Below are 25,135 nucleotides of genomic sequence, written 5' to 3'. Positions count from 1 at the left end.
AGTTGCTCAGACTATCTTACATTTGAATCACAACTGAGCTGATCTGTAGGAGTACGTTCCCAGGAAATACTGCAATCACAATTAGTCTAGTCACATTAAACATTAAAAATATATATATGGAATATCTTTTTATATATAGATCTTTATATCTTTTATTGGGCAAATGAGCTGATGAGCATTGACTGAGGTGTTTGTTTGATTTGAATAAGTTCAAATACACAAAGCTGTCCATGGGGATGAACTGCAAATATGTTACTCTCCTGACTAATGCCTGACATTTTATACTGAGTCTTTTCAAATCAGCTCAATGATATGTGAATGTAGTCCGAAAATCCATCCATCTACAATGTACGGGTAACTTCTTATTGTCATAAAAAAATGAGTTGGGTTTCTGTCCATGAATCGTTTTTTTTGTTGTACTTCCTTTGCTGTATTTGCTACTGTCTCAGTCTTTCTATCATCTGCAAACATAAAGTTTACTCAATCAGTCTCAATCAGTGAAGATACTTTGGAAGAGGACTGGGTCTAAGTTTTAGGCCTGTCGTACTCTAATCCCCTATTGGTCATGTCTATTCCTGTTTATATGGCCTTTTTAAACCTTGCTGTAACACTTCACAATTATCTTTTTGTTGTCAAGAAGTACTTCTGTGAATCAGAGCAGATAGCTGTCCTGTTTTCTGCATGGGACATTTCATTGTCTACAGAATCAACAGATAGTGGAGAAAATGTGTATACTTGTTAGTCTATTCTATCTATTTGCCCACTCAAAAATTCATGTTCCAAAGGCCTTCTTAAAAAAATCATAATTAAAAAGAAAACAAACCTTGAAAGTCTAAAACCTTCCTGTGTTTTGATTGAGAGTCCATGTATCTAAATTGCTTGTTTGTTTTTCTATTCTGACAAGTGTGACTTTTTCATTATCACAGACAAAGCAGATCAATTTGTGCTGCTGCTGGATGCTTACAATATATTTCCCCTGAGAAGTTCTCCGCTGCTCTGTTTTGATAAAGGCTGACGTCGTGTTCATAAGTGACATTATACTTGCCATGTTGTTCCCAACTTCCCAGAAATTAATTGACAATCTGTCAAGTAACTTCTGGAAGACTTATATGTTGGGTGCAGAGCTATTGACAACAGAACGACAGCATTGAACAGAGGAAAATCCAAACTGTTTATGTTGAAATGTCAAGTTGTGATTCATTTCATGGAGGTTCAAGAATATGTGTTTTAATTGGTGTTTGGAGGCCTGCTTTTAAGAGTGCACTACCTCCCAGTGAGGGCAAATCAGTGTCCTTTCGAATGCAATTTAAATGACATCTTGTATTTTCTCACACATTTCAGTGCTAGTTTGATTTTGTGACACTGGGATAGAAAACTGGTGTACATTTTAAGTTTTCCAGCACAACAAAGTTTTTGTATATGCTGCTGGTGTTGTATTTATTATTTATTTTTGACACTTGAATATTAACATCTACAGTCAAAATTACAGAGATCATCAACAGTCCAAACACTGCTGTGCATCCTATAATTTTGAGTCTCCTAAAGAAATATACGGCACATAATCTTAGAGAAAGGATATATTTGGGAACATTTAAAAATAGACTGGATAGGATCATTGGATCGCTTGGTTAATTAATGGACACCAAACGAGCACGATGGGTCGAATGGCCTCCTCGGTTGTAAACTTTCTTATTCAAATGAAAGTGTAATGTTATGATTAAGAATTAGACTGTACTGGAACTGAGGTAAGTATGGGTTTAAAATCATTCCATATTGATTGGTGGACCAGAGTTTCTCTGAAGTGTGCCAAAGAGCAGGTTCACTCTTCCTGGGCTGTCCTTCTCAAGCTGTGTTAAAAAAGGGGACTTTATATACATCCATTGACAGGATAAGCAATGAGGTAGTTCTCTGCAGCCCTGTGAAGCTCCCCATGGAAACAGTGAATTGGATGACATTTCCTTACGGCCCTCACTATTTTATAGCTGTCTGCTGGTGAAATCAGAGCTCCACTTCTCTCACTCTTCCCACACTCCTGCGTTTCGCTGACTTATAAAATAACCACTGACCTGTTTAAGAACTGGAGCATGGGCCAGATGTTTCCTGAGCAAAGACAACTTTTGTTTCCTTTCAGTGCATCATCCGTAGGAGATATCGTCATTACTTGAGAACATCTGACCAGCTCTCTAAGTACCCTGGCTGGCCATGGCAATAGGAATTTGTGATTGTAGTCTGGACTTTACTGTCTCCCGTTCAGATTGCTCAGGTAATTTTCCACTGTTTTAACCTCAAACGCCAGAGCTCGGAGTACAGGTGCATTATTCATACTGTGGCTGCATGATTTGGAGGATAGCAATTGCTAATAAAATAAGTAAATTAATGCCTACAACCTTGTTTGCCTAATTATTATTATTATAATCTTTGTGCTTAGAGTATGGATATTGTGTTTCCTTCATGCTGATGTTGCAATATTTTTGTGGTCATTTAGGTATTGGGATTGATAGTGCAGTCACATTTTATTATGTACACAATTGCCAGTTTCAAGTGGTAAAAACTTTATTTACATTATATTGTAAACTGCTGTACTTGCTTGGGCATGCATGTGCACTTTGTTACCTTTCTATGACTTTATAAGATATCCTTAAATATGTTAGCTATGTTAAATGTCTGTATTTCGAACAGCTGTTAGCCTTTAAGTCTCCTTGGTCAAAGGCACCAGTAAAATAATCAGTTTATGAACCAAAATCATGAATACTCGTGTATTATTCAACTGTGGGACTACAGCCACCAATATTCAGTACATACAGTAGTAGACATGATCTATTTAAATAATCCAACATTTCCCCATGCAATTGTGTCAAGTTTTATTTAATTTACATCTGCATTTTAAACCAGTCCAAGCCAAAACAATTGGCTACCACCCAGAACACCAGGAAAAGAAAACAGCAGTTTTAGAAAAATACATAGTTTCTCTGTTTATTTACCTTTTATTATACTTTAATGGGACACACTTTGTCCTTGCAATTTAGACAATGCAATGTGTACATGGGGGTGGGGGGGAGAGAAAATCTATAAAGCTTTTAGTCCTGCACCTATTGCGCTTTCTGTTGTTACCATGGAAATAGTCACTGAGCAGACATCCCTGAGAGACGGCTTCTCGTTTGATTGGCGTGCGGAGGCAGTAATCAGAGAAACAGCAGGGCAATCTTTCTCCTGGCACTCTTGTAAATCTTCCCTGGAGGGCCAAGGTGCATTATACACAACACTGTACAGTCTTACAACAGGCTGACAATTACTGTGACTCCACGGCCTTTCTGCACACACTGAACTGATGCGGTCTTTTTTTAGCTGAAAGCGAAGGCAAGTTTATGTAAGAGACTGGTCATCCGCTGTGAGAACACATCGCATAGCGTGTAAGATGACGTTGGCAATAACCCTGAGTGAGCCTCTTTCTCAACCCTGTCTTCTCTCAAACAGCCAAGGGTGCTGACACACAACATGGGCATGAAATGATCATTAGGCCTTTGTAGTGAGGTCAAATGTTCTGGTTTACAGTCCTGGTGTTGGATTTCTGGAGTTACAATTCTGATCCGCATTGAAAAAAGGAAGTTCTGTTGATGTACACATGACACTACTTCCTGAAGCATTCTGTAGGAAGATACATTAAATCTTTAAATGCACACAGTAACTGTAACAGGTCTTTGATTGCAAATGTTTTTTTTGACTGGTAGCGTTAAATGGAGTCAGGGCTGAATGACTCACACACCAAGTGGCACACAAGAAGGACAAAAGAAACCAGGGTCGAGTTGACAAGTGGCAGAGTATCGTGTTATGGGTAAACGTTTCCCAAATGTTTCCACTTACAAATTCTTTCCAGCATGGTTCTTTGTCCTACATCCAATTAATAACTTTTTTCTGTGGTTTAATTAACAAATTGCTTGTTGGCAGGGAGTGTATTTAAGGGCTGTATATCAGTTAAATAATGAGTCCATAGTGCAGAATGGAAATCCTATCATAATTGATAGGGTTTTTTTAAGTTTATTTATTTTTTCTACTTAACCTAAGTGCTGCCTTTAATCTCCCTGCTGATGTTTGTTATATATTTTGGATTTAAATAATAACTCGCTGGACATGTAGTTTTCTTTCTTCCAAGTGGTGAACTGCTGGCTCCCTCTAGTGGTAATCTGCCTGAATAGTATATTCTGGTTTTATGGCTACATGTGAAAGGTGGCACACAGACTAAAGCTGAGCTCAGATTGATACCTGTATTGTACACATCATGATCTTGGCACATTTATTTTATTCACCATTTTATTTATTTTTTATTCCAACGCTGAGGAATGTATACTTTGAGAACATTATTTCCTTATCATTTGATTTGGGAAATGTAGATTAAGCCATTTTTCGTTTGTTTTGTTTTTTCAGTTGATTAACACTCCTTCACTTGTCCATCCTTTGCAAATCATGCAAATAGTTTTTTGGTTTTCCTAACTTTTCAGTTGCCTTGGTTCTTTCCTGGCAATTTGAAATGAGGTAGTATCTGTTCAGCAGTAATTGCTGTCTGGAGGAGAGAGTCAAGGCTGTTCAGGATTAACGTAGTAAAATACTGAGGTCACTATAGAGGGCAAGTCAGATCACTACCCCAGATGTGACGCCCACACGTGCAACATGCTCACTGCTAATCACAAACTTAGGTGAATCTTAAATAAATCCCTTTTACCCATTTCTGTCTTCCAGGGTCTAGGTGCAGGGTGATCCCAAAGGAGAGTGTACCATTGTTGGTTGTGGTTTATTTCCCATGTAAATATATTTATTCTCAAAATGTGTAGGAGGAATACATATTTCAATTGAGGTCTGCTTGCATAGTTTAACAAATATATACTGTTTTCACAATGGCATTTTTTTCAGCACTTGGAAGGAATTGCTGGGAGGTACATGTGAATTCTGTGATTAGATGTAAGCAGTAGATTTGTATTTATTTATATATATATCAGTAATGTTTTCAATCAGTTTATGGCATGCACAATAAAGATTACTATCAAATATTTCTCTCTCTCACTCTCTTCAGTTTACAGGTGTGTAATTGTGAAAACCGGTGCTTTCTCTATTCTCAAACCTTTTGGGCTTTTGTCAGTTTAATGAGTATTCTTTCAAGCTGGACAAACCCACACCCTTTTCCCTACTTTTGAATATTTATTGTACAGACCACACAGTTATTTTTAGGTTTGTTATCATCAATTTGTTAAAAGCTTTGACTGAAAAAAAGCCCCTGGACATTTCCAGAGCACAGGTTGCTGTCTTATAACTGTTACATAACACGGGGGTGCTGTACTGTGAATTTTGTTAATAGCATAAACCCATTTGATTCCAGGAATGCGCTTCAATTTATTTTTTCCTGTAAATGTTTGACCATGTTAAGATACAGATGCATTTTGCTTTAAACAAGGGGAAATCCATCAGGTTGAATTAGATTTTCTGACTAATGTAATATAAATCCCCCACTGCTTGAATGCTGTGATGTCATGCAAAGGAGAGCATGACAGATGGAGACTCCAACTAAGCTAATAGTATATAAATCCAGATTGAAGACTGATGTCATAAAAGGGAAGATGTCCTTTTGCCAATGATGTGCAAACTGACAGCATCCAGTTCAAATTCGCATCTGCTTTTCAGTGAAGAAAACAGGAGAAAATGATGTTAGTTCAAAAGAAAAATATCTTTAAATGCTTTTGCAAGAGGAAAACAACAGATCACAACAAATCTAAAAACTGTCTACTTTATAGCCATTGGCTAAACTCTGCCACCTACTGTTTCATGAGAGATTTTTTCATAAACGCCATAATCTGTTTGTATGAAAGTTTCCAATTGACAGCACACCTAAATAATCCATTTTAGATTTTGTTCTGGTAGGTTAAGGTAATTTCCCCATATGTGAACATGACAAAATTCAACTACACCAACATATAAAACAATAATATAAGTTTAACACATAGGAGTCCGTATTTATTGCATTTGATAATAAAGTCTGTCACTCTAAAGTGGTAGGGGTTTTTGTGTTCTTTCTTTACCTTCCTTCCCCCCACTGAACTAGTGAGTGTTAGTATTAGCTCACTGTATGCCCTGCAAACAACTAAACATAACCATGCAATTCAAATCCATGGACTACAGTGTCTTTATTTTAGTTGTGGTTTCCCTGATAAAAAGAATAAAAGGTAGGCTGGTTTCTACTCAGACAGAAGCTTAATTACAGATCCAGCTTAAGGGCATTAATTATTCCTCACTCAAAACAACTTTTTGTATTTGTATTATTGCAAATTTCTTATTGGCAGTGCATATCTAACAGCACATGGAAACATATGGAATAAAGATATAATGCCCAGAGGCCCTCTCAATTACACCATTCATAGTTACAGCAATCACTCAGTTTTCATATCCTGTTGTATTTGATCTTCTTGATTAACTCCTGTTTGTTTTAAGGATTCTCTGGAATTAAAAGATAGTTTTGTTCTGTAAGGAATGTAAGGAAGCTCAGCAGGGAAGGTGAAGGACCAGAGTATGCTTAAATATTTAGTATTGACAGCTAATAAGTTAAACAAAAGTGCTTGTATCCGATCCTCCGTTGGAGGGAGCGTTTCTTTCTAACTGTTGGTTCTGAAACATCTTTTCAGAAGCTATTTTGTGGGTATAGCCAGATGTGTCATCATGGCGTGCCGGGAAAGGCAACCGAATGAGGAACAACCAAAGACAGTGTCACAGAATGGATAAAATAGATCATGCAGCAAGATACAAAGTGCATTAAAAGAAAATGCAACTTTTTTTATATAACATTATGCCGAACTACCAAAATGAGGTAATGCTTTCATGTGAATGGAGTGTGTGGGCAGCATGCAGTGTGTCGGGCTTCTTGTGTTAACTTTGTGAGCTTTGAAACTTAATGTTTAACTGATTCTACTACAGCTCAGAAATGATTCATCAAAGCACAGGTTGAATGTTTTCATCTATAAAAGAAAAAGGCAAGCTTCTGTTTTTCTCTTTGCCCTTTGTGTCCTTATGCTGCACAACAATCAAACTACTTGAAGCTGTACAGAAAAATTGAAGCAAAACCCACTGTGATGAATAAATAATTTGAACACAAAAGAATCATATAATCTGTATTGTTCTCAAGTAGGTAAGTGACAGACGAAGACTTTAGCTTTAGGTGAATATTGTTCCATGTTTCTCTGCAAAGTAACTTAATACTTAGAGAAAAGCTATGGAATATTTGACTATGGTATTTTAAAAGGTACCATATGTTGCTTTCAAAAGTCTGCTGCTTTGTTATACTGATGACGAATGTAACCAGATATTTCCTTTTGGTTATTTTATCAACAATCTATTTTTGATTAGAGCCAAAGTGAGTGGGAAAAAAAATATCACTCCCCCCCCCCCCCCCCCCGAGACATTTCTACAGTTTAATTGAACAAATATATGCATGTAATGAAACAGGTCGGTTTTAATCTGCTCAGATATATTTACCATTTCATATTCAGTACCCAGAACCACTATGCCATATAAATCAATTAATTAAAATAATAATGATAAATAATAATTATAATTATAAATTTAATTTATATGAAAATATACTTGTTATAGTTTATTTATTTTTAAATACAACCACAGATAATTGCTTTGCAAACTTTTGTTGTATATGTTATTATAATCTTACAAAATATTGTTCATACACACACACCCAAACTTATGTATAAGGTTTCTAAAACACAAACATCAACATTAGGATAGTTGCTTTATCTAAATTACAGGGTTTTAATTGGAGTGCTGCAATTTATCCGGGTAAGTGCTGAAATATTTCCTGTATGTAGTTATCTTCTTCTTTTTTTTTTTTTCTTTCTCCGACATTTTTGTAAAGTTGGATGCAGGGATCCACATTGTAATCCTATCCTCTTAATATACCACCATGTCTTGCCAAATATAGACCGTTTACCACCAAAAGTGCAGCTGCGGTGAAATCAGTCTATCGATTCAAGTCCTTTTTTTTTTTTTTCTTGGCATGTCACCCATATGTAATATGTCTTCCTAACACAGGCTAATTATTGATGACTCTTGAGGGTAGAGGGCTGGAATTAAAGCCAGGGTCACATACTTCCTGATGTTGGACCGGGTACTACCATGGTATGTTTGTTTATTTGGATCATCTATTCCCAACTCAGAATTGCATGAAGTAATTCGCGTCAAAGAACAAGTTTGAAATGCTAGATATTACAGCTTGCTGATTTATTTTTTTCCTTCTTATTTTCAATGAAACAAAACCAAAAAAGCGCTGAGACAAAGAGAAGAAGATGATCCGAGAGCTCCTGCACACATGCCCTGCGAGCACAGCTGCTGATCTTGCCGCCGTCTGATGAGCGCTGACAAAGACAGGTAAAAACGAGGAAAATATCAAAATAAACCCAGCGCGTTTCAGTGGAAAATGGCTGCTTTAAAATACACTGTTGCAAGTGAAAAAGTGAAAGATACTCTTTTACGCTTCAATAACTGTTACAGTCTGTAGACTTTGTAGACGTTTTGTTGTCGGACACTGTTGCTTAACTCTGGGCACGGAAACTTTAAACACAGCTGTTCACAAATGACAGAATAATAATAGGATAACAATAACAATAAAACATATTTTAATGCGTTTGTAGACGGGGTTGTCCCTCCCCACATCATCCTTTGAAGTATGCATGGCAAAGCGCCGTACAATGCTGGCGGGTGGGGGGGGGGGGATGCATGGCTGTCCTGCACATACGTTTAAAAGTACACTTGCAAGGGCAGTTCCTCTCCTGGAGCTTAACTTTCATATTGTTTGATAATGCGCACTCAGTGCCCGGGTAACTGATCTCCAGGGTGCTGCTGGATGACAGGAGAGGCAAAACATTAGCCACGTGTAGAAAGGACCCTGCAAAAGTGCATCTTGCAGCCTCTATTGTAACATTTTAACTTGCTGTTAGTGTAAACAAATCCCACTGACATTTTATATGCATTCTGTAAAAGTGTCTTCTTATGTGCAGTTTCACACATTATTAAGCCTCTCTGACTGATTGTTGGGGATTCATGAAAATGTCATTTGAATTGGTTTACAATTGCCAAATGGAATCTTGTCTATTCTTCTTCCTGTCTTGAACAGAAAATGTCATTCTGTCAAGTGATCATGAGACACGCTAATTTTAAACATATAGAGGCAGTTTTGATTAACTGCATGCTATGGAACGCTTCTTTGTGCACAAATCCGGCACAGTTTGTTCATGAAGAAAAGCACATCAAAAAGATGAAAGGTTTGGCATTGTCTCTGACTCCTTGTTATTAGAAAAACAAAAACATGGCAGGCAGACTTCCATGAACATTTTTTCTTCTTTTTTTTTTTTTTTTTACATTCAATTTAATAAGTCCTTATTTTTCCAACATAGTGACGGCATACTGTGTCCCTGGAGACGGACAGAAATTGCTGACTGCTTTCCCAGCACAAACCAAACTCATCCACATCCTGTGTGTTAACAGCAGCCTGAGGATTAATCTGAGCTGCCTGGGATGGGAGAAGACAGGTATGGGTGTGACTTTTTAACTTCAATTGACTAACATTTTTACTTAGTGAAGCGTTCATCAGTAAACACTTCTACTTTTCTGTGAACAGACCAGGCACTGCTTCTCTCTTCTGTCTTGTGCTCCAGACAGGATCTACTCAAATGGGTAATTTCTACTTGTTGCTGAAGCATTTTCAGTCACAAGCTGAGGCATGGGAGGCAATAAAATAATAGCACAGCCAGCTGCAATTACATTTGTAAAGGGAGGGGGCTGTTTGATAAACTTATTTAATGTTTTTCCTTTGAGCCAAGATGCACTTATAAATTGATTAGTGTTGCACATTCAGTCCCATTGCTTTTGCACTGTCATTGAAATTGAGAACATTCTTTACATAATTATAGTCAAATTATGTGAGCCATTTAAATACAAACACATTTTTTTTTGTAAGTGCATACAGAATAAGGTCTATAAACATTTACCTCAGAAAATACTTACACTGTTGAGAAGTGTAAAGTAGGTTTTTAAATATGTTTTAGGAAAGAATGTACAATCATGTTACCTGCATAGGATTTACTTGGATTTAGATAACATTTTCTCTGGGCTATAAAAAGTGTACTTGTGAAGCCAAAATGTGTGAAGCCAAAAACATCTCTCTATATTTTCAAATGTAATCTTTTACCAATAGAAATAGTGCAGGAATGTAAGTTACATCCAGGGATTCTCTGCACCTTTTTGTTTTGGAATGACTTTCATTTAGGTTTTTTTAAAAATGAAAACGTCTCAGGAAGACATCTTCAGTACATCTGAAGCCAGTTAACTTCAATATGCTAGGCAGCTGAGAAACAAAACAAAACTTTTTTTAAGCATTACAGTCCACTCCATTTTTTCAGCTGACTCTTTTGGTAAAGCGAACAGAGAACTACATGAACTGTGATACAAAAATAGCTGATCAAAATGGTATTTAATTTTTTTTTGTGACCGACATACAAAGTGAAGTAAAGAAGCAATTGTATATTGGACCTGTCAGCACAGGCAGCTTGCTTGGCTTATATTATAAAAACATCTAGTTGTCAACTGACTGACATTTCAGGGTTGGCATCCAACAAAACCATCCCATTGGCCAAAGCCTTCAGCCAATCAGTGTGTATGACCCAAAGCCTATTAAGTGACCAAGAGCTCAGGCAGCTACAGGAAACTCTTTGCCAAAGTTTTTTTTTTTTATGGCTTGTAAATTGTAGCAAACACAAAATTGTTTATATTTGAATAGCTAGGCAATTTACGGTCTTATTCGAAGCTACAAGTAGATCAACAAACAATAAAGGTTACTCAAGCTTTCATTTTCAACTTGCAAACAAACCAGAGAGAACAAATAACAAACAAGCAAAGCTGCGATCTACTATGTTTTTTTGTGTGATTCTCACAAGGAACTAAATACGATTGTATCGACCTGAACTGTGAAACTGGGAAGTTGGGGTGAAACTGAAGTGAAAAACAAAATTACAAAAATACAGCTTTTTACAACAATGAGTTGTGTGATACATGAAGAAACCCCTGGAATACATGTCTCCCTTAACTTGTCCATTTCAAATCAACATTAAAGACATGTATGAATATTTGCTTTTTCCTTATTGTGTCTATCCATGTGTTTAAAACCTATTTAAAGCACAACATATTTAGGTCCATAAATATTTGGACAGTGACTCTGTATGCCACCACAATGGATTTGAAAGGAAACAATGCGTAGTGTAGACTTTCATCTTTAATTTGAGGGTAGTTAGATCCAAATTGGGTGAACAGTGTAGGAATTACACCTATTTTTATATGTGTTCCCCCCAATTTTAGGGGCTCAAAAGTAATTGGACAATTGGTTGCTTAGATGTCTCAGCTGTTCCATGGACAGGTGTGTGTTATTCCCTCATTAGTTCAATTAAAGGTAAGCAGATAAAAGGTCTAGATTTGATGTCAAGTGTGGCATTTGCATTGTGAATCTGTTGTGTTAAACTCAATATGAAGTCCAAAGAGCTGCCACTGCCATCATTAGGCTGAGAAATCAAAACAAACCAATCAGAGAGATAGCAAAGACATTAGGTGTGGCCAAATCAGCTATTTGGTACATTCTTAAAAAGAAAAATGAACTGGTGAGCTCAGGAACACCTAAAGGCCTGGAAGACCACGGAAAACAACTGTGGTGGATGACAGAAGAATTCCTTCCCTGGTGAAGAAAAAACCCTTCACAACAGTTGGCCAGATCAAGAACAACCTCCAGGAGGTAGGCGTATCTGTGTCAAAGTCAACAATCAAGAAAAGACTTCACCAGAGTAAATACAGAGGGTTTACCACAAGATGTAAAAAGGAAACAGGAAGACCAGATTCGAGTTTGCCAAAAAACATCTAAAGAACCCTGTACAGTTCTGGAACAACATCCTATGGACAGATGAGACAAAGATCAACTTGTTCCAGAATGATGGGAAGAGAAGAGTATGGAGAAGGGAAGGAACTGCTCATGATCCGACGCATACCACCTCATCTGTGAAGCATGTTATGGCATGGGCATATATGGCTGCCAAGGGAACTGGTTCCCTTGTATTTATTGATGATGTGACTGCTGACAAAAGCAGCAGGATGAATTCTGAAGTGTTTAGGCCTATATTATCTGCTCAGATTCAGCCAAATGCTTAAAAACTCATTGGATGGTGCTTCACAGTGCAGATGGACAATGGCCCGAGGTAAATAAGTGGATCACAATTTAAATAATGATTATGTTAGTTTGTCCAATTACTTTTGAGCCCCTAAAATTGGTGGGACCACATATAAAAATTGGTGTACCGTTCACCCAATTTGTATGTAACTACCCTCAAATTAAAGATGAAAGTCTACACTTAAAGCACATCTTGATTGTTTCCTTTCAAATCCATTGTGATGGCGTACAGAGCTAGAATTATGACAACTGGGTCACTGTCCAAATATTTATGGACCTAACTGTATACAGCTACTCAATTTTAGTGGCCCTGTAGATTTTCTCTATATTTGTCCCACTGCCTTTGGTTCATAAGATAATTGATCTTACAATAGCAGTGCTACACTATTCCCCATGAGCTTTATTGTAATCTCTGTTTCGTCAGTTCATGCTCACAAAAGCACAAAGCTCAATCCACATGCAGCAGTGAAAGTGAATTGTCTGACTCATTTTTACTTCCCCGCTTGGAAAGACGGGCAAAACATAATTGTATGGTGTGGTATTTGTGAGGCCCAGTGTGAGACTCCCATTTCAAGGCTACTGTTCACTTGGTACAACTCAGTATGTTGCTGCTGTCGCTGCTGTCAGAGGAAACTACTATTTTTACTTGGGGCATATACTGTTGTAATCTTTTATGAGCACTTTATTTTCAACAACTGGTTTAAAAAATAAAAACATATCATGGGCACAAGTCTTGTGACCAACTGTTCTTTTTTTGTTTTTTGTTTTGCTGTAGTACTCAGTGCACTTATTAGATGGAGTGTGTAAGCTGACATTTGAGGGGAACCACAGTGCACAGGACAGATCATCTTTCAACCAACTATAACATCTTTACATTTTTCTTAGTATGTTTAACTGCATCCACCCATGTCACCATTCTAACCATGATCCGCTTGCTAGCCTATCATGGTGGTTCCTACAACCTCATCCTCACCGCTGAAAAGATTCTCTATGAATGAGCCCACACAGCATCTAGAATCCACTTCCATTTGTGTGTTCCTTGTCTTGGCATTCTATATGAGCCGTGTTGCACTTCCGTGTTGTCTGTTGCATTGCACAAAAAACGAAACGAAATACATTTCCTGATAAGTGCATATAAATACATTTGCCTTTTATTTGCTCTCAGTGTACCCGCTCTCTGTTTCTAACGTGCTAAATGAAGCGAAGGGAGATGAAGGGAGAAAGCGCAGAGATCTATGTCAAAGTCACTATGTACCGTGGGCTAATTTAGTTTTTATTGCACTTTTTATGTGTTTTCAGTGTTCTGGAAATGCTGAGCTACTCCAAGTTTACAGACTTGGAAACCTGGCTTTGTATGCCATCTACAGTGTTGCCTAGGAGTTCGGACCCACCATCTGGGGAAATGACACCACTGTTGACACAGACCGAGGCCGCCGACTCGGAGCAGAGACCAAGGTACCGATTGTAAAGCTCTGTGGAAGACTGAAAGACCACTTAGACCAAACATGGTGGAGGGTATGAGTTTGTAGATGCATTGAGACGTGTAATGGGTAATACACATTAATTGTAAAATCAATGCTGGGATATTTCAAACTCCAAGTGAAAGATATTGGCTAGTGCAGACAGCATGCAGTGAGGACTTTGGTGATGTTTTTTTTTTTTTTTTACTTTGTTCTGTATGCTTCAACTAACAGATAAAAAAGTGTACTTTTCCTTTAAATAGATTTGTGTTCATCAATGTTTTTAATTGATAACAAATATGTGCTACCAAAGACTTTGCATGTTTGTAGTTTTAGTTAGGTAGTATTAGGGAAAAAATGTATTATTCTGCATTGTTGTTTTCCTTATCTCAAAAAAAAAAAAACACCTGAAGAAATCTTATTCATCTAAACAAAGTGGCGGTCTTTGGGATGGATTGTGTTCAGCTTTTGTGCTAAAAAAAAACTATAAAAGCATGGATTTGTACTTTGCGTCATAGTGTGGGATATGTAGTTTATGTAATATGTGGCAGAAGGTTTATTTCAGTGCCGAAAGCTGAAAATGAAAATGCTCAGGCAAAATACTGTGTCTAAAGTCCTCCAAAACCCCCTGCTTCCTGAATGGGAGTTTGCTGATGGCTAGCACAATGAACGAATTCTCCTACATTGAATCCCCTGCTAGGGGAGACTGGGACATCACCAGCCTACTAAAATAAAGTAAGTGGGCTAGAAAACACAAATCGGCTTGACATGATGTAGACTAGTTATAAATCTTTCTCTGCTGAACAGAAGTTGCATTATGGGTAGGTGAGTGACTGAATGGGACCAGGGAGTAGACCTTTGAGTTCTGTTAACCTTGCACTGATGAGGGTACACTTTGTTGAAATGCTCTACATTTAGCCATTTCACTTTGTGACACTTTTGACATGCAGTTAGAGGGGTGATTTGTGATTCTCAGAGAGGTGTTTACCTGTAGTTTTAGAAACCTTTTTATAGTTTTGTCCTTGTATGGAGGCTTGCATTTGTATTGGACTCTGACCACAAATAAAAGGACATTAGCCAGTCATAGGATTTGACTCACCTCTTGTCCCTTTGAAGGAAGCATATGCAGTACAATGGACAGTGGGAGGATCGTGACATTGTCATTTCCTGTATTTTCCATCTTTTGTTGCTAGATAGTGTGACTTCTGTAAGTGCACTGTCTGTCAGCAGTCCAGAACACTAAAATCTGCTTCTACATACTTCTACAAATAACCAGAAATCTTTGGAGCTGATACTTAATTAAAGAATTTCACATTTTCTGTGGCAATATTAATTAATTGGACTGAAACACTTTCAAGGATAAGCCAACTTTTATTTGTCGTGGCACAGTGTGGCTACTATATAAGAACAAGCGGGATTCTTCCTAGCCGACTCCGCTTTATAACAACTTGTAAAGGGAAAATTGTGGAAAAACAGGTGCACATGGATAAGTGCACACACCTGCAGGCGCTAGTGCTATGCCTCTCAGTGCACATCAGGGCTAGGTTTCTTGTCTGTTTTACAGTCATTTTCGAGGCAACTTTTAGATTTGACAACTGCCTGCACACATTCACAGCAACTTGACACGCCCGAGAACCCACCGGCTGTGTCACAGTATGCGGTATATCAATAATAATAATATGTAATATTTGACCTATTACCTAAGCGGTGGTTGTCTCTGAATAGCACAAGTGTCCGGTCCTATAGAAATTCCAGAGGGCCATGTAGAAGGTAAAGCTATGCATTTAATAGGTTGCCCAATAGATGTCAGTGTTGTAAAGTGTAAAATGAAAAACAGAAGTGAATTATCATGAAGTGCACAAATGCATTTAAATATGCTGCATTAAATAATCTTATGTAGAGATATAGATTACACTGCAAAAGGAAAGCACAACAACTATCCAATTGGCTACCTCAATACATGATTACATTTTTGCAATAAGATTTATAGATATGTACGTATGTATGATATGTGTTTACAAATTATTCCCAGGTTCTGTTGTTTTCAAGATGTAACCTGAGGGTTGAATAATGTATGTGATCAACTAAAGGCAATTACTCTTTCTTTTTGGTAAGTGAATTAAAATTAATGTTTTTTTTTATGGGTCAGTGACGTGATGCATGAATTTGGTGTCCCAAGCATATTACAAATATTACATGTATTTATTTGTTATTAAAACTGAATAATGTATCTCAACACTCCTATCTTTATTCACTGATAGGAGTATTTTTCATGAGTATTTAAAATTTTAGGAGCTGTTAATCTCCAATCATTCAAAATGTCATACCGGAAAACTGTCCACACCTAAAAATGAAAATTCAACAATGGGCATAATTGTGTGATTGTTTGCATTCATGTATAAAAATATTGCAAAGACTCTTAATTTCATTTCATTTTTACATGAAGAAAACGTTTGTCCCCATATTGGGATTTCTTCCAATGTCATTCCGGACAACAGACATTCAGGAGCATTTTTACATCAGAATGCATTTTGCTAGCCATGTGCCAGGACATTGCATCGTTCAGATTATGAAGGACCCCCAGGCTGTGCAGGAAGTTTTAATAAGTCAATCCTAAAATGTTGATAATTTGACCTTTTTGATCATTGGTGCACTTGGGTACAAAATTCTGTGTCATACTGGACAACACATAAAAAGCATTTATAATATTGTTTTAAAAGAAAAACATATATTTAATGTGAAAGATGACATAGATTAGTTGTAGGTCAAAGTAAAGTAGCAGAAAACGATTTTGTCAAACCAGAAAACGATCACTTTCTGTTATCCAACAATGTCACTCGTTATCTGCAGTGACTTGCTTATAATTGTATTGTTTTTAGGAGTATTTCTAAGCGTGTAGGCATCACATTTACATTGTCATGTTGTATTAACAACATATTTATAACACTATTTCTGTAGTTTTAATGCAGATTTAGTCTGTGTGGATGTCTGTACAAACGAGATGGCAACGTGGTCATTATTGTTTTGTTTTAATTTATGTTGATGCCATGAAGTCATTTGCAAGTTCTAAGAGAATATATAAATCCAAGTAAAAAAATAACATGATTCCCATATATTTAAAATGTTATGATATCAAAACATTTAATATACTTTTTAATCTGTTGAAATGTTAATGAATTGGATTGAATTGACTTCGTCATAAATGAGTTTTATTTAAATGGCATAGTTAATGTGCTGAAAATGATTAAGTTAATGTTTTTAAATCTTAAAATGTTTTACTGCTATGGTTTTATCAAATAGCCTTTGCCTTGAGTGGAATTTTATTACATCAAAGTGACTGCTCACTTCTGATTATTTACTGTTAATTAAAAAAATGGATACATTTAGTGACTCTCACTCTCGGTTAAATACAGAATGAGTGTTTAAATACACCCGTGTTGCTGAGACTATCTTTAGATATCATCCCATATGAAATCTCACAGTATGTCATTCTGAGTAACAATATCAGTCAGGTAGGACAACAGATTATTCTTGTAAAAATACTTAAGTCAGTGTCCTTGAGTTAAGGATACAACAATAATCATATAATTTTGACTAGAAAGCATTTTCAGACATTTCCCAGCATTTTTCACTATTCAGCGTTAATTTGTATTTTTAACTTTTTACCATTTTAAAATCCTTATTCATCACTGACCCACATATGTTTTAATTATAGTTTATATGACTATATATATAACTCTGTATATAAACTCTCTATATACACTCACCTAAAGGATTATTAGGAACACCTGTTCAATTTCTCATTAATGCAATTATCTAACCAACCAATCACATGGCAGTTGCTTCAATGCATTTAGGGGTGTGGTCCTGGTCAAGACAATCTCCTGAACTCCAAACTGAATGTCTGAATGGGAAAGAAAGGTGATTTAAGCAATTTTGAGCGTGGCATGGTTGTTGGTCCCAGATGGGCCGGTCTGAGTATTTCACAATCTGCTCAGTTACTGGGATTTTCACGCACAACCATTTCTAGGGTTTACAAAGAATGGTGTGAAAAGGGAAAAACATCCAGTATGCGGCAGTCCTGTGGGCGAAAATGCCTTGTTGATGCTAGAGGTCAGAGGAGAATGGGCCGACTGATTCAAGCTGATAGAAGAGCAACTTTGACTGAAATAAGCACTCGTTACAACCGAGGTATGCAGCAAAGCATTTGTGAAGCCACAACACGTACAACCTTGAGGCGGATGGGCTACAACAGCAGAAGACCCCACCGGGTACCACTCATCTCCACTACAAATAGGAAAAAGAGGCTACAATTTGCACAAGCTCACCAAAATTGGACAGTTGAAGACTGGAAAAATGTTGCCTGGTCTGATGAGTCTCGATTTCTGTTGAGACATTCAGATGGTAGAGTCAGAATTTGGCGTAAACAGAATGAGAACATGGATCCATCATGCCTTGTTACCACTGTGCAGGCTGGTGGTGGTGTAATGGTGTGGGGGATGTTTTCTTGGCACACTTTAGGCCCCTTAGTGCCAATTGGGCATCGTTTAAATGCCACGGCCTACCTGAGCATTGTTTCTAACCATGTCCATCCCTTTATGACCACCATGTACCCATCCTCTGATGGCTACTTCCAGCAGGATAATGCACCATGTCACAAAGGTCGAATCATTTCAAATTGGTTTCTTGAACATGACAATGAGTTCACTGTACTAAACTGGCCCCCACAGTCACCAGATCTCAACCCAATAGAGCATCTTTGGGATGTGGTGGAACGGGAGCTTCGTGCCCTGGATGTGCATCCTACAAATCTCCATCAACTGCAAGATGCTATCCTATCAATATGGGCCAACATTTCTAAAGAATGCTTTCAGCACCTTGTTGAATCAATGCCACGTAGAATTAAGGCAGTTCTGAAGACGAAAGGGGGTCAAACACAGTATTAGTATGGTGTTCCTAATAATCCTTTAGGTGAGTGTATATATAAAATACAGAAATTCATATGCATCTTCCAAAGTCATTTCAACAATAGTACATCATTAAACACTTCTGATGTTGAGCATATATTCATACACACTATGTCTATATCCATATTTCCTTAGCAGAAATACCATAATCATGAAAGCATTTTAACATTGAAAATATATGAGGGTGTGGAAATGTTTATCCATAACTGTACTTGTTTGAAGTGCAGAACAACAGGAATGCTTCACATTCCAGGCAAATTCCAATGAGATGAATGATGAAACTGCAGGGGGGCTGGGGACATGTGACAGCTGGAAGCAGCCTCTCTAAAAAGAGCATAAAATGCTTAGACAACAGAGGTGCTGATTAGCCAACAAATTGAGCATGACAGATTTTAGAAGCTTGGGGCTTACTGTTTAAATTAATAAAGACATGAATATCACTGATAAAGAGCTAGGCACTGCAGTCACCGGTCAAGCACTCCATTTCATGAACTTATACAAAGCAAAGCTAAGAGGCTTTCTCAAGGATGCCCGCAGTTCTGTGACTGTGAAACTGATACAAGGTAGCAGGTGCTTATCCTTATTCACTAGCATTGTCAAGCTACCCTTAGGTAAGATACACCTGACTAGTAAAGCCATCTGTCTTGAGGGAAATAATCTACCCAGCATGTGCAGTAGATCTGTATATCAAAGCTTTAAGTAAATTGGCCATGTACTGAAGAGTGGGAAAAACACTAACAGTCTTAAAAAGTCATAACCCTTTCCATACCATACCCCTATCTTAATGATAGTTGTCATGGAGACCTCCCCCAACTTTCCTCCTCGATTTCCATTCCTAGTAAGGACATTCTTTGACCTTTCCTTTCCTTGGGGAGAAATGGCAAGAAATATGTACAGACCATAGAAAGGTCAAGGTCTTTGCATCATATGTAAATAAATGGCAGGGAGATGCACAGTTTTTTTTTTTATGGGAACAATAAAAACCTAAATGGCTGCATTCATTAAGATCATTAAAAACAAACAAACTGGTATCCATTCCTGTGAGACTTATATAAAAATCAATTTTAATCAGAGGATTTGACGACATGATGACTACAAAACTGTACAACATAGTAAACCATATGGTTACAGATTTTGGCAACTATAATATAGACCAATGTCAATGCTTAACTGCAACTGCAGAGCATTATATTATAGTACAGCACTATAATTACTGAATTAGAACCTCAACACTGTACATTATAAACCAATATCACTGCTGAATTAAAATGCATAAAATTATAGACCAGTATCACTGTTGAATTATGGTTAAAACCCCCTTTTGAGCACTATTACTATTGGATTAGAGCTACATTACAGAACAGAACTGGTGGTGAGACTTTCCAGTGGTTCTTAAAAAAACTGCAACCAACCAAATATTGACAAATTGAATCCCAAACTCAGACAATACTTAACTGTGTTTTATGTCGGTTTTTATTCCAATGCTGTGACTATTTAAAATAAATAGTTAATTGAGCTAGAGAGGAGAAATGATGGCTTGGCATAATGTTTAGTTGAGTCTTTCTTCCCAGTGCCATGAAATAATACAGCATCACTATCTGTGTTCTTTAGAATTAAGAAATACTTCCTCCAAGCAGTCATAGTAAAGCCCTGTAAAAGAAATGAAAAGAGCTGGTTCTGGAAAGGAAAGAAAACATGCCATATTAAGACTATTTTAGTTTTCCATTAAACATTTACTATATCAAGAAGCGATTACTATGCTTTGGTACTATAGTCTTGCTTCTTTACATGCTTCTTCATTAAAGCGGTACTACACAGCAATAAAGATAATACAGTGTGTTCAGTTTTGAACCAGTGGAGCTATGGTTGAATTAATACGTTGGATTGTTTTTCTTTAATTCTCTGTAGGCTGGAATTAGCCTGTGACATACACTACATCGAAGTTCCCACAATTCTTATCTTTGGTTTTAAGCCTTATTTTAGTAGCCAAGATCTCCCTGGGATTTTCATTAGCTCTGATGATTGCTAGGAACATGACATTGATATGCAATGATGCTGTAAGGTAACATAATGTGACACTTTCTAGATTACCATGCATATCTGTTTTTAATATTATAGGCTGAATGATATAGCTATGCCTAAAGAGATGTGTACCATAACTGTTACAAACATGATTGATTTCCTTAATCTTTGTGGAATACTTGTGCATAGTTTTGAAGACTGTATATTATTAAAAAAAATAATCTATACACATAGAGACAGTGATCCATTTCTCATTTTATCATGTGTGAGATTTACAATCAGAACCCTGGAGAAGAGAGATTATTCTTGCTGTTATTGTCTTGACTTGATCCGTGATGTTGATCTGGCATATTCACACACATATGTGATGAATAAATGCAATAATGCCATAGTTTGCTGCAAATAAATAAGGTTTTCCAGCTGTCATGTCATGAGATGCAGGCAAAACTAAATATTGTGTGGATGTGACACAAATGAGAAAAAGGTAAGCTGCTAGCATCCCACTGCATTGTAAAACATGCAGGCTTTCCCTGCATTGTATAACTCTGTTTGCCTACGTCCCAAAACTGTCCTGGTAAAAATTGCACTGGATATCAATTAACAGAATTCTATAATCTTTTGAGCTAACACCATTCCCTCCTTTGGCTTTCAAGCTCTTTTGTATTTGATTAATAAAGCTTATGAATTGAGCTGGATGTATATCACCAAAACTATGTAGAAAGTGCATTAAATGCAAGATAATTCATTAGCTAGATAATTTACCCAATAAGTCCTGTAATGTTGAAATCCTTTGGAAATATTCATATATTCATCAAACACAATCCATAATTTATGGAAAAAACCGTGCATACAAATCCATTTGTTGGGACAGAAACCTACCCCCCCATTAGAATCCAGTGTGTTTAAGATCGGGCTGGCATCAGTGTTGCCTAGCAGGCAGAAGGTATGTGGTTTTCATGATGTTGATGGAGAAGGGGCTATTAGAAAATGTGTTTTCATTAAGCGAAAGAGACGAGCATACAAGGCAAGACAATTAAAATACTTGCTGAAGGAATTCCTGGAGAGCCATGGGATGTAAGCTCGGTACACAAAGTGTCAGTAATCCCTGCCTGAAAACATATGCCTTTTGCTGCCTCAATTTGCTGGGCTGTTAAAATTTCTATGGAGTGTAAGAGAGAACAAAGAGAAATATGTGGGAGATTGTCTGCTGGCTCAGTTATCGATGTCAAAGTGAGCTATTGATCTCGATTCCACAAAATATCACACGCTTCTCTTATTGGCGGTTTACCTGTAACTCATGTTACACTTTTCCACTTGGAGTGTCAGTGTTTAATATATATATTTTTTTTTTTATGAATTGGATTTTTCTTGGCAAACTGTGGTGGACAAAGGGATCTAGAGTGTAATTCATCCTTTCATGTGAGGATAATTCGAGATAGTTCAAGTAGTTGGCGACTGCTATTAAGAAAAAAACATTAAATTCAATACAAATACTCAGAAATGATAAAACGTAAATCTATCTGTGATTTTCTTCCTAGCTCTAAAGTACAGACAAACTCTATTAAATTGCAGTTCATTTATTTTTCTGAAGAATAAGAACTAACATTTGATATATCTTTTGTTTTCTTTTAATACTTCTTAAAAGAAACATAAATAACCCAAAAAAGTGCATGATGGACTCGGTGTCTAGACGACATCAGAAGCCTGGGGGTGTGTGTTGTCCTTCATAAGCATACTGTAATAATTAGCTTTTTCCTGCATTTAATTACCTCTTGATGTGACCCATGAAAGACCCTATCAGTTTCAAGTACAGTTCGTTTTTGATCTTTCACTTTTTTGGAGACAATATTTGTGGAAATAAAGATCACATCTAATCCATTTCTATGAAGTTAAAGATATTTAGAAATGTTACAGAGTAGAGATCAATGGAGGGTATATTTTTGCAGGCTTGCATTTTCTTGATAAGGTCATCATAATCCCCATTCTTTCTATATGTAAAATAAGACTGAGAAATACTGTTCTCTAAAATGTTATTAACAGTATCTACAAGCTAGAACAAATAGATATACCTTGATGGCAAATTTGTCTGATATATGTGCATTTGTAGGAATATATCAGATTTGTTTTGGCCCTTTTGGAAATCCCAATATCATCTTCAATTCACAATGCTGAGCAAAGCAGATAGGTTGGAAATGTTGCTTTGATGTCCTTACCTGGGCATACTACCTCTTAAATCAATTATTAGATACTTCCCACTTCTGGCTGTTGAACCTCAAGAGTGTGCGTTCCAGTCAGCGCTGACCCCTTTCTCCAAACAGAGTAAGCAAATTCAGTCAGCTCTTATTGATTTTTCTCCTCGATGGAGAATGATAGACAAGATACTGATTTGTATGGGCTCAAATTAGCACCATAAGTATCGCATTCTTTTTTTTTTTTATTGATGTTGAGATCAAAAATAAAAAAATCGAATGCAAAATGTATAGAATTGTAAAGAAAAAAAATGTCTCAAGCAAAAAAACAACAACTTGAAAGCAAAATGTTAAATCGAGAGCAAAACTTGCCTGCAGTCCCTGTCTTTGCTTGCAATGCTGCAATTTTTGCTTTTGCCGCCAGTTTCTTTGCTTTCGATTAATTTTTTTCGTTTACGTGTTTTGGCGCTGTTTTGTCGTGAGGGCAAGATTTACAGGGAGGCGTGGATCCTGGGTCTCCATTGGTCCAGCAGGTCCAGAGTGACAGTTCTTGCTAACCCAATCAGTGAGCAGGGTGAGCTGGTCTGACAGTCAGCAAAAATTGCAGCATCCCAAGAAAAGACAGGGATGGCAAGGTGGGGTGTCTTGTCTATTTCCATCAGATAATCCTCCAGTTGAGCCATGTGATAAAATGAATTTGCTTTCCTTACACAGACGTTATGTAAGCTCATTTAAAAAAAAAAACATAGCCTATAGCACTGTGATATTTCGCTTTCACCTTTAAAAGTAATTGCTGTTATATTAACTGTTATTTATTCCCAGTGAGCCCAACAAAATCAGTGTGCAGTATCTGAGCGTATAAAACATTTCAAGGAGGATTTTGCAACTGCATTATTAGCATCCTCGTTGTATTTCACATTCTTTCCAGTCATGAATTGTTAAGACGTGATTATATATCAGTTATGAGATTAGTGTTCTTAGAGTAGAAACACTGCTGTATTATAATCAGAAATAGCATTAAATATTGCAGTCTCAGACAATGCTCACGTACTGCACAATTCTTAGAAAGGCAGTCATGACTAACATAAAATGAATTTCAATTAAATATGGTATGACATTCTTTGATATCAATGGTTATAGCTATAATATACAAATTTAATTTTCAGTCTAGCTGTTTTCTTAGGTGAATTTAATTTTGCAGTTATAATGGAACCTGTTTCTTTCATTCACTATTTAATTGCAGTAAATATTCCTGATACATAAAGACCTTTGTGAGCCAGCTCTACATTGGTTCATAATTGTTTCTCAATTAAATATAAATAGTACATTGCACTTTTATTTATATTTTGCATTTTTAACACAGGCAAGAAACAAAACATTTTTACACATATCTTAAGATTTGCCAAAACTGAATGAAAACACTTATAAAAGAAATAAATTGTATTAGTTTATTGAGTTGGTTTATTTTTTCTTCTTCTTCTTTGAGCAGACTTGTAACTTAGTTACACTTTCAGCAGCACCAAACGGTGTTGTTTCTCTTGCTGTTCTCCTTGGCAGCCTTTAAAACTGCTGCTTTTCAAAACTTCAAATATTATTTCAGGCTGTGTTCTTCTTAAGATTGAGCTTTAATGGTATGCTGTTGCTTTCACAACTGCTCTAACATTTGTGTTAAAAAGAAGGAAAAAAAGAAAGGAAAATAAATGGTTTTAGTAAAGTTTTTGGCCCAAGCGAGAGAGTATGGATTAAACCTTCTGGCATCCGATGCGTGTTTCTCACAATATTAAAATATTTTGAATGGAGCGGTTAGCAGGGAGAAGCTGACCTAAGAACATAGGCCATGCTTGATGTTTTAATGGTGGTACGGTGACTGACATTTAGCAATAATCTTTGCCTAATTGCATAAAACACACTTTAAGTGGAGTGTTCTCCAGTTTCTCTGCCTGCTAGTGGCTTTCAGGTGTAGATTTCAGCCTTGGAACAAAAGCAAAGCCCTGATAAGTTCCTTTCTAGTGTTTTATAAAAGACAATCTTGTGGTCTAATTTGATTTCACTGTATCATCTGACTTGTCCACACCTCTGGGGAGCTACAAAGCTCAAGTCTCAATGTGCTTTAAAGGCCACTTCTATTTACATCCACAGCAGGATTACAACTGAATGACTGTGCTTGGTTTCAAGTCAGATGTAGGGGCTCTTTCAAATACTTCACTTGTGAAGTTATATGAATTCTTTGGAAACTGTTTTAAT

The 25,135-nt window shown here is 36.8% G+C and overlaps 1 protein-coding gene across 1 annotated transcript in view; it reads left to right on the top strand.

The window, feature by feature from the left end:
- The first annotated feature begins 7,881 nt into the window (after positions 1-7,881).
- The window catches only part of LOC136750576 (ankyrin repeat and fibronectin type-III domain-containing protein 1-like), a 124,587-nt gene continuing 107,333 nt past the window's right edge, over positions 7,882-25,135 (top strand). Inside the window, exons 1-4 of the mRNA XM_066705715.1 lie at positions 7,882-8,166; positions 8,313-8,415; positions 9,441-9,575; positions 13,553-13,708. Of these exons, the coding sequence (XP_066561812.1) occupies positions 9,562-9,575; positions 13,553-13,708 (170 nt within the window). The 5' untranslated portion in view covers positions 7,882-8,166; positions 8,313-8,415; positions 9,441-9,561. The remainder of the gene's footprint in view (positions 8,167-8,312; positions 8,416-9,440; positions 9,576-13,552; positions 13,709-25,135) is intronic.

Source organism: Amia ocellicauda, chromosome 5, assembly GCF_036373705.1.
Source record: "Amia ocellicauda isolate fAmiCal2 chromosome 5, fAmiCal2.hap1, whole genome shotgun sequence".
In the NCBI taxonomy this organism is placed as follows: Eukaryota; Metazoa; Chordata; class Actinopteri; order Amiiformes; family Amiidae; genus Amia; species Amia ocellicauda.
This window is presented reverse-complemented; position numbering and strand designations above follow the sequence as displayed.